The sequence below is a fragment of the Motacilla alba genome, chromosome Z, assembly GCF_015832195.1.
Source record: "Motacilla alba alba isolate MOTALB_02 chromosome Z, Motacilla_alba_V1.0_pri, whole genome shotgun sequence".
NCBI classification, from domain to species: Eukaryota; Metazoa; Chordata; class Aves; order Passeriformes; family Motacillidae; genus Motacilla; species Motacilla alba.
Window position 1 is genome coordinate 72,519,306 of NC_052046.1, and position 10,416 is coordinate 72,529,721.

General features: G+C 42.5%; 1 protein-coding gene and 2 non-coding genes across 3 annotated transcripts; all 3 read right to left on the reverse strand.

Annotated features, from left to right (window-relative positions):
* Positions 1–5,477: 5,477 nt before the first annotated feature.
* LOC119696013 (cytochrome c oxidase subunit 7C, mitochondrial) lies at positions 5,478–7,751 on the reverse strand. The gene is made up of 3 exons (XM_038125469.1): positions 7,592–7,751; positions 6,496–6,641; positions 5,478–5,566 (listed from the first exon to the last, which is right to left on the reverse strand). Exons 1-2 carry the CDS (start codon positions 7,664–7,666, stop codon positions 6,525–6,527), a joined length of 192 nt encoding a protein of 63 aa, XP_037981397.1. The 5' UTR covers positions 7,667–7,751; the 3' UTR covers positions 5,478–5,566; positions 6,496–6,524.
* On the reverse strand, positions 6,131–6,191 carry LOC119696227. The gene has a single exon (XR_005255551.1). It is a non-coding gene; the product is annotated as a small nucleolar RNA Z39 (small nucleolar RNA).
* On the reverse strand, positions 7,374–7,436 carry LOC119696221. Its single transcript, XR_005255545.1, has one exon. It is a non-coding gene; the product is annotated as a small nucleolar RNA Z39 (small nucleolar RNA).
* Positions 7,752–10,416: the final 2,665 nt, after the last annotated feature.

The following is a 10,416-nucleotide window of genomic DNA, read 5'->3' on the forward strand; positions in this document are numbered from 1 at the left end:
TTCGGAGGACAGCACCACGACGAGGAGAAACAAACAGGAAAGAGAAGTGACAGCATGGTTTTGGAGCACAGCGATGTGCACATTTCCAGAAAAGTTTCCAATTAGCTGTTCCCCAAATCTGCTCTGGGCTGTTGGAAAACAAGGTCTTGGAGAGATGGGTCTGCTCACGGAGGCAAGCAAAAAGGATTTCTCACTCATAGTAATGGCCTGTAGATTTATGTTTGTGTTTTTTCCCCCGACAGCCCATTCTGCCACTGTCTCAGGCAATAGCTTTGGTTCACAGCAAAGCCTCATGTAGCAAAATACCTAATTTGGCTACCAGGTTTTTCCTCCCTTAAGGAAGAGATCCTCTTGTCTTTACAAAACTACATTTAGTGCAGAATTACAGAGCTGTGGGGTTTTTTTTATTTGTTTGTTTGTTTGTTTGCCAAACTTAGTCTAAAGAACTCTTGAGAGTTATGAATTTTAATGGTGCAACCAAAATTTTACAAAAAAGAAACAAAACCTCAGACCACACTCTTCCCTCTCATCTCTGTCCTTCCATCACTCATCAGAATTTTACACATTTATCATTTATACACATTTTCACATACATGATTCTTACACTTCTTTTTTTCTTTTCTTTTTTTTTTCACCAGCAAGGACCATTTCCACATTTTGTTGCTGGCTGTGCCTTGGTCAGGTTCTCAGCAACACTATTTATACAGTGACATTTTTCAAAGAGCTGCATGCTCTACATGGCTAATGGAAAAAGGTGGCGCAACCACAGAAAAAAACCTTAATGTTATTCATGGAATACCAAAGGAGAAAATGGAACAGTGGATCACATTAATTCCAGCAAATACTATTATTTTAAACTCATTTAAATTCAAGTCAAACTTATTGAGCATATCATCCCAGAGAGCAACTAACATTTATCTTCCCTGTGCAAGCAGAGCAAACAGGAGCCGGGTGGGCGCTCGCTGTTTGCAGAAGGAGCTGCCTCTGGAAAACCCATGGAGAGGGCAGGGGGCACAGCCCACATTTATGTTTTAATTGAAACAATGATTAATTGCACCACAGAGGGTCTCACAGTCATTGTCTTTCCCTCTTGACCTGCCATAAGGCACTCTGTGCTACTCCACGGTGTTTTTCCAGTAACCTGTGTCCTAAACTTGCACCATTCCTCCTTATTTTTCACTTTTTTATTTTTAATAATAATCGAAGTTATAATTATGACACTTTTACCAATAAATCACTGTGTTATTGTGCTCCTCTGATACACATTCCAACTTCCAATTAAGTAACCCAGAGACTGTTTTGCCCTATTTCTATCCTAATGTGTATTTTCACACATTAAAATTATGATTACAAACAGGTTCCCATAGCTGTTTGATGTACTCCACTGAGGTGGGAACAGGCAGGAATGTTTTTATAGCACTGGATATTGCATCCCAGCTCTGATATCCCCTATTGGGTGTATCGTTTAACCTTTATATAGCTTTATTTTCTTGATCATGAAATTGAGAACAACTACTTTCTTTTTCATGGAGGCAGCATATTTTTTTTTTCCTTCCCTTCTTTCTATGTAATAATTCCATTTGATTAAAAAAAAAAACCCAAACCATTGATGTTACTGCACTGAAAATTCAACCAAAGTATGAATTAGAATGTATAAATGATATTTACCTTTAAAGGATAAAAATAGTTTGAATGTGCTAGCCCATGCAATACTAAGTTCTACTTTCATATTTGCATCCTCCAGCCCTATTAGTTTATAAAGCTCTAAATTGTTTCACATTCAGACAGAAATAAAAATCTTGGGCTAGAAAGAAACAATAAAAGAGTTGCTGATAACTTATATTAGAAAATATTTTGAATTTTCCCCCTACTATTTAATTAGCAGTAAAAAGATCTTAAAGCAGTTTTTATAAGTAACTCACACTCTTAATTGCTGTACAGGGCAACACCTCTGTAAAGGGGTCACAATTTAAAGGAAGAAAAAACTTAGTCCAGGTTTCTGTTGTACTTAGATCAGTTATGCAAGGGTTGCCCACAATAATTCAGAAGTGGGGCTCATCCAAGCCAGTATCTTATCTCCAACATGGATTAATACCAGATGCTTCAAAGCACAACTGAACAAGAACTGAAATTTCTGTTCTCTGGGGAGGAAAAAAAGAGAAATCAAATCCCCATTGCTTTGTGAACAGTGGATATGAAAAGGGTACACTGACAAATTAATTGCTGAAGAGAAATTCTAGAATAATTTGATTTGAAAAATAATGTATTAATTTTCACCAAATCAAAATACCCCATTCAGTGTAATTGAGCCCAAGCCCTTCCAGACTTGTCCCTCTGGAATAAGGAGTGTTCCAAAGTAAGAAAAGAAGATCCAGAAACTGAAAACATCCAAAATATTAAAGCATAAGGGCATCTAATTCACATCTTTTCAGATTTAATTCAGAAACTGCTTGAAGACTATACCTGACATAATTAAAATGGTAAGCTGTGAAGCTCTCTGGAAGCAAAACAGAGATGTTTTGAGTTTGTGCCAAAACAGAAAACATGAAGGTGAAAATTATAACAGGGAAATTGGAAAAAAAAAATCAGGGATCATTAATGATTTTCCTTAAAATTGGCATCTGGCAAGCAAAAAAATACTATCATTCACACAGATGTGTTATTTCCCAGAGGCCCTTTGACCACTGCCTTGTTTCCTTCAGACAATTTTAATGACAGAGGAGCACCACTTACATATTGCTTTTTTCCTATTCTCAACTGATTTATCTTCTACCAAGTCAAGGTGCCCTAAAGGGAACCCAAAAATCTATTTTAAAATAAATATTTCATTGGGTACACAGCCTATCTTATATCTTGAGTGTGATGGAACACGCTGTTGTTTTTGCACAACTCAATTCTGCAGCTCAAGGCTTTAATGAATCTGATCCATCCCTCTTAATACCACTGCCTATCAGTTCATTCATATATATTTATAGTGACACATCTGTCTCTAGAATCAATCGGTGCTGGGTATTTCCATGCTAGGATCTGTGGTGGGAACGTGTTTAGAGAAGTCATTGCAAAATGAGAAAAAGAGGTGAGAAAAAAAAAAATCTGAGTTTCTCTGGTTCATCTCTTCAGCAGTTAGTAAAGAAACAATGGACTAGGAGGGCTTAAAACAATAAACCACAGAATGGGTAAACTACAAAAGATGAAGACCAAGGTAAATTTGGGGAGCAAATGAAAAAAGTGGGCAGTTAAATGAATAAACAAATAAATAAGTATGGTTGAGGAAGTGTGGGCTGAATGCAGTGATCTTTTCACAAGAGCAAAATAAAAAATGCCATCTGGAGTTGGGCCTCTGTGAAATTAAAACACAGTCAAACACCTGGTATTAATGACAGGAGCCACATCTCTCTCAATGACAACCTGTATTTTCCACCCAGGCAACCAAAATACTTCATTTCGGACTTTGCTTTATTGAACAGCAATGAAATCACAGATAATCTAGGAGTAAAAAGTGCTCTTGGGTAGAATGCAGAGTGCCCCATTTTGCATCAACAGAAAGAGCAGCACAGATCTATGAGTGAAAACTTCTCAAATCCTAAGGGAACCAATTACTTAAGTCAGGCAGGGAACTTACAGACTTGGCAATTGTTTGGGCTCAAAAACTGCTGAAAACTGCCAGAGCACCTCACGTAGGGGAACAACCCAGTTCTAAAGGGACTAATTACAGAGTAACGAGTGGAGAACACAAGTCCTCATTTTCTAACTTGTAGTGTGCGGGTGTTTTATCAAAAATACAAATTAACAACTACCTACACTCAAGGAACCTCGAATTAACTGACTGTATTAACAAAGGCTACAAAACTGTACCACGCTTTCTTTGTAAATGAAAGTAACACCACACCACAAGCACAGGTTTATCAAATAGTTTAAGACTAACACGACGTGTTTAATCAGCCCTCACACAAAGCAGGGCTGCTGCTGTTTCATTTTTGTGTGCCATGACTTGTACTGGCACACAAAAACTCAGATTATATGGGGGTTGGCAGCACAAAGGAGGTTCAGCTCCTGCATCCCTTCAGCACACAGCCACGGATATCGTGTAAAACAGCAGCAAAGGTTACAGGTACTGTGCTCCACATCAGTGATTTATTTACCCAAGCTGGTGGCAGGGTTGGAAACAGTCAGGATTTAGAGGCATCTCACGACTAGGAGCCCTCAGGACCTTTCTGCTCCTAAATGATCCTTCAGGGTAACAACACTGTGTGATGATTACAGTTTTAGAACACTTCCCAAGTATCTACCGTTTCATCCAAAAATATTTGGTCTAAGTTTAACCACCCGTGCTCAAAAGTATCTTTGAAAGCTACAAGAGAAGGGGATGGCATTCAGAAAGGAGACTTTAAGCAGTGAAGGAACTGGTTGGCCTCTCCCAGAGGGTGAACCTTCAGAGGTGATGTGTGCTCTTTCCAAACACATCAGGTGTGGGGAATGGATTTGTAGAGAATTCTTAAAGTTTGATAGAAGGTTTATACAGTATGTATTTGTATGTAAACTTGAAGATAAGAAATGGTGACTTAGAAATGTTATAGAGTAAGATACTGTTGAGAAATGGAACTAAGAAATAAGTTTTAAAAGATGGCTTCATAGCTAAAACTAGGTATTTTAGAGAAATAGGATTATGAAATCTGACAATCAGGGACCTAGAGTAAGGGGCAGCAGTCATCAGCACTTTAGACTCAGCCCTGAAGAGAGAAATCTGGCACCAGGAGCTGTTCTGCTACGAGCAGCGTGTTACCACACCCACATACTTCTGCTGAGGGAGTTTGATGAGAAACTGGTATCCACACAGATTAGAATGGCAAGAAAAGAATTCAAAGTTTTATGGAACTGTTCAGTTCAAGCCACGTTAAATGCACTGTGCTGCAGCAGGAGGGTGTCTGGGGGTGGGGGGGGAAAGGCAAATTAGAAAAGTTCAGAAGTAAAAAGCACCAACAGAAAGCTGTCAGTTCCTTCCAAACACCTGGAAATCTGCAGCAGGCTCAGTTTTGGTAACTACAGAATATTACCAATACTTTTTTCTGGTCAGAGGTGTGCCCACGTCACCTCCTGAGCCTGAAGCCTCAGGAATCTTTAGGGCAGAGCCAAGTCCCTGCTCAGAGCTGATGCTGCAGAGATCAGGGAACAGCAGCTCTGCTGAGCCTGGAAGAAAAGCCACAGAAAATCCTCACTGAAGTTAAAATTTCTGCAGCATGGATTATGGTGACAGGATACCCACTGCTATGAACTGTCCAGGGTCATTATTCTGAGCAGTAAAAAAAGTTCAGCCCATCCTTGTTTTGAAATGTGATTTTCCCCACCCTCTCTTCTCATACATGACAACAATTACGTGTTCAATTTAATGGCAATACACTGAAATTAGAAGGGGCTCTCAGTACACAGCAGCTGTCAAAAGCACTTCAGGAGTTTCACAAAACACGCAGCCCAAGGCCTTGGGGTTTAAGATTTTATTTAGAGACATCCAGCATGGGTTGCAGCTACCATATCCCCATTGAACGATGCTGTGCAGAAGACTTCAAGTCTGCAAGAAAAACAAATTGGAGAAACTTAAGAGCCCTGTAATAAACATATATTTTAATTAGAACTTCTGATTTATTTGAGGACTTGGCTTCATCCACTGTCTGCTTTTGCATCACAAGCCTCAACTTGCATGAAACCACAGAGTTCTAAATGCCCAACTTTGATACAAATCTGCTGATTTTGGTTTTCTCCTCAGTCGAGGGTGGAATAAACATCAAACTGGCAAAGGAGTTACACAATTTGTTCCAATTATGAGCTTCCAATGAGGACTGTTATTTCAAGGACTGTCTGGGTCACTGAAGCTCCTTAAAAATGTTTAGTTTCTCGGATTACAGACAATACCAGCTATTTCCAAAGTGGCATCACCTTAAGACAAACTCAAGTGCCATGGTTGCACAGTCTGGGTCACGTCTGAGGCTTTCTTTGTTAGGATCCTCAGCAAGCACCAATTAATTTCTGCTAATGACCTTATCTTAATTGGACAGTAGCCTGGGAATGATGTAGATGGTGAGGTTGTTTTGATACAGGTTCAAGAAAATGCAATTTTCCCCTGAGCTTCATCTGGCACATCAGAAAGCGTTTACAGCATCACAGTTTCTCATCCTGCTCTGTCACATCACACGTGCCAGTGGCTGCCACACCAGGCTGCACCTTGTCACCCCCTCAGGGGAGGAAGCAGACACGGTGTGGTCACAGCCAGGAGCTGCAGGCAGAGAGGAGTGGCCTCTGGGGAGGCAAAGGTCACAAACCACCGAGCGCAGCAGCTCTGGGACACCAACTTCCACCTGCTCAGAGTTTCAGCTTTTATTATGCAACTGCAGACCACAACACTTCAGCAGCTGGGCTGCAAAAGGCTGAGAACTGTAAAATTCTGAGCAGGTCAGGCTCATTGCATTCCACTGTGCCATGAAACCCAAGAAAAGCAGTTACCCAGCTAGCGCAGCTGCAGCCTGTGCCCTTCATTTCTTCAGGAGCTGGTGTCTGACTATGAAGAAAGGGGCACCAAATCCACTCCCAAAGAACACACACATCATCGCCAGCAGCCTCCACTTGTTGTCCACAGAGAATGGGAGGTTCTAGAGGGGGGAAAAAAAAGAGTTTTAGCCTTTACAAAGCATTAATTCCTTTCCAACCCGTTTAGAAGTGGTAAGAATCTCAGAACAAAACAGGCAGTTTAAGAGCATTTTCAGGATTTCTCAAGGAAAGAAACACAGTATTTAGAATAATAAATAACCTTCCAGTATCTGAAGAGCACCTACAGGGAAGTTGGAGGTGGATTCCTTGTGAAGAATTGCAATAGCAGGACAAGAGAGGACAGACTCTAACTAAAAGAGGAGAGATTTCAGGTGGCTGCTAGAAAGAAATTGTTCTCTGGCAGGGTGGGCAGGCCCTGGCACAGGGTGCCCACAGCAGCTGGGGCTGCCCCTGGATCCCTGGCAAAGTCCCAGGCCAGGTGGGACACTGCGGCTGGGGAGCAGCCTAGGATGGTGGAAAGTGTCCCTGCCATGGCAGGGGTGGAATAAAATGATCTTTAAGGTCCCTTCCCACCCAAACACTCCACGATTACAGCCTGCTTGTGACCTCTGGAGGTCACTTCGTCCCCTCTTCTCCTCTCCGTCCTGCCCAAGGTGGGGCCAGTTTGCTGCAGGTCTCATGTAGTCAATTATAATAAAAGCCGCCGAGGATACACATCTACAGCCCCCCGAGTGTTCTGTTATTTCACTATCTTCACCGTGAAGAGTTTCCTCGTATCAGCTGCATACGTAAAATTAAATCTTTAGACCGAAGGCTTGAGAAAACCGGCCAGGTACATCAGAAAGCGTTTACAGTATCATTGTTACCCCTCATACCGCAATGCTCATCATCTGTACCACCACTGGGGCCCGCCACCACACGATCTGCGCTGCTGTGCCTGTACAGGCATCACCGCGCCACCCCAAAGCCCACACACCACAGCCAGGCACCAAGCCCCAGCCCGCCACCCCCCTCCCCGCGACCTTCAGCGGGCCAGAACGCTGCCGCCCACCTTCCCGGGTCCGTCCTCAACGTGGCTGCGGCGGATGGCGGAGGTAGCGAAGCGGCGGACACCGGCGGACAGCATGATGGGGGCAGGAGTCAGCGGCCACTCGTCCGCCCTGCGCGACCTTCCCCGGGCTGGCGCGGCTGACGGGAGCCGGAACCGGAACCGGAGAGGCGGAAAGGAGCGCCGCGGGCATGACGGGAGTTGTAGTTCCCGGCGGTCACGTGGCGCCAAACGGCGGCCTGCGGTTGGTCAAGCCCCGCGCGCGCTCCCCGGAAGTGGGAGGGAGTCCCGCGCGGCCCCGCCGACATTTTGTGGCGGCTGAGGGGCGGCGGGAAATGGCGGGCGTGGGGCTGAGGGGGTCTGAGGGCTAAGTGTGCCTCGCGAGCTGCACTGGACCGCTTTTATTGTAGAGCTCATGGATCGAGCAAAATATACAAAAAATGCAGTAACAGAATGGCTTATGTTGGGAAGGACCTTAAAGCTCATCCGGTTCTACTCTCCCCGCCCCCCTACGGGCAGGGACGCTTTCTACCGTCCCAGGCTGCTCCCAGCCCCAGTGTCCAGCCTGGCCTTGGGCACTGCCAGGGATCCAGGGGCAGCCCCAGCTGCTCTGGGCACCCTGTGCCAGGGCCTGCCCACCCTGCCAGGGAACAATTCCCCATTGCCAAGATCCCATCCAGCCCTGCCCTCTCATAATCTGCATCCATTCCCCCTTCTCTTGCCACTCCATGCTCTTTTTTTTTCTTTTTTTCTTTTCTTTTTTTTTTTTTTTTTTTTTTAATGGGCTACTCTCTGTCATGATGGATGGTGGTGATTTATACATAACTTATTTATACAGTATCATTACCTTTAGTGGCTATATTGCGGCCTATTTAAAGAAACTTTGGCAATGTGAAGGGAAAGACCCCCAGTACCCTTCACATTTGCCAAAGGAATAACTAAGTTACTTCCAGTATTGGTGGTCTCCATCTGTTTTCTTACATGGATTATTTTAAAGACAAACTTTTCAGGAAAAGAAATTTGATGCTGCCATCTCAGTGTTGCAAGGAAGAAATTTTTTTTTCCATATCCTTTCTGCTTGCTTATGTACTGCAAAATGATAGGAAAAAAAAGGATTTTTATGCTCACCAAAGTAATACTTTAATAAAAACAGGTTAAAATGACTTTGAGAAGTGAGGCTTAATTACATTAGTTGGTTGTCCTTGACCACTAATAGCTCATATAGAACTTAGGACACCTTTTGTCATTACTTGTGCATCTACTTGTGATTTCTTTAGCTAGTTGTTTATAAATTTTTTCCCTGTGTTTAGATAGAGTCTGATATTTATTTGTCAGAGTTTGCAATACCTTTTCCCCCCTGCATTTTCTAATTCTGAGGTCTATGAAAGATGCTTTCCTATTCTTGCTAAGCTCCATTGCTGCTCAGGCCTCTTCTCCCTCCTGCTCCCCCTTTCTTAAGCATTTTCTAATTGGAATTTATGGCACGACAGTGCTCTGCAATCTGCTTTATCATCTTTATAACAAATGTTCTTGGTTTAATGTAGCTCTTCCCCTGGATTTTATAGTGCTGCCGCAGAGGAGATGCTGAAGGGAGGCATAAAGATTCCTGTTACACTGTTGCATTAGCAGCAGCAGTTTAATCCTTGATGCTCCGCAGATGTTTTCTTTGTAGGCAGAAGTTGGGGATCTCTAGGTAAATATGATTAGGGAGTGGTAGATATTGAGAGTTGTTTTACAGCTGGAGAAATAGAGCTGAACGCTCAAATCTGTTCTGCTTTAAAACTTAAACTGATACAAAGTAAGTGCTCGCCAGCCCCAGAAAGCCGTGGGGGAGAAGTTTAGAGTATGGCATTGATTGGAATTTTGGCAAAGGAATGAAAGATAATATCCTCTAAAGTGTTAGAAATATGATGTACCTTAATTATGATGAGGCTAATCAGGTAGCCGGGTGGATTTTTACAGGAGATGCCAAGTGCTGCACTGTATGCCTTTGTAAAAAGGCACTCTAACTCACACTCAAACTGTGGGAATTACAGAATTAATGACTGGGTGAAATTCCCTGGCCTGTGCCATGCATGGGATCAGAATGGGTGATTATACTGGTACCTCCCAGCTTTTAAATTTATGAATCTTTGAATTTAGGCAGCTTGTTCACATGCATCTTTTATGTCTACTGTTTTTCCTTCCTTTAAAAAACCTATTACTTTTTGCCAGGTTATCTTTTTCACCTTCAATAATTACATTTTGCTGCTGTGAATATTATTTGGTGATGAGTTCTTTCAGGTGCTGCTTCCTTACTCACTTTTCCCTACAAAGAATGTTTCTCTACTTGATCTTCATGCCAAAAAATACGAATAAGAAAAAAACACAGGTAGCTAAAGAAAGTAATGCACAGGATCTATCTTTTATGATGTTGATGGAAGAAAGAAGCACAGAAAGCTTAGTGTACATTTTACAAAATACACAGGGCCATACTTTGGGGGTTGAAACTGCCAATCACTGAGATGCAGTGAGAGAACCAAGATAAAAGTAATATTGGCTTTTAAAATCCTCTTTTATGAGTAAGTAAACAGTTGTTTTTAAATATTGAAATAATGTATGGTCAAGCTCAGATGTGTGTACTTCAGAAAAGCTTTTCAATAGAATAAACTCCCTAAACTGTTAGGGACAGAGGGCTCAGGAGACAAAACAACTCATTGATGACGCAAAACCATTGCTTTCCTACAGAAATTATCCTCTGTTTTTGCTGACACGATAAATTATTTTGTCATTCAACTGAGGAATTGACCTCCCTTCAGTCATAAGGTCAGGTATTAACCGTAAGATTA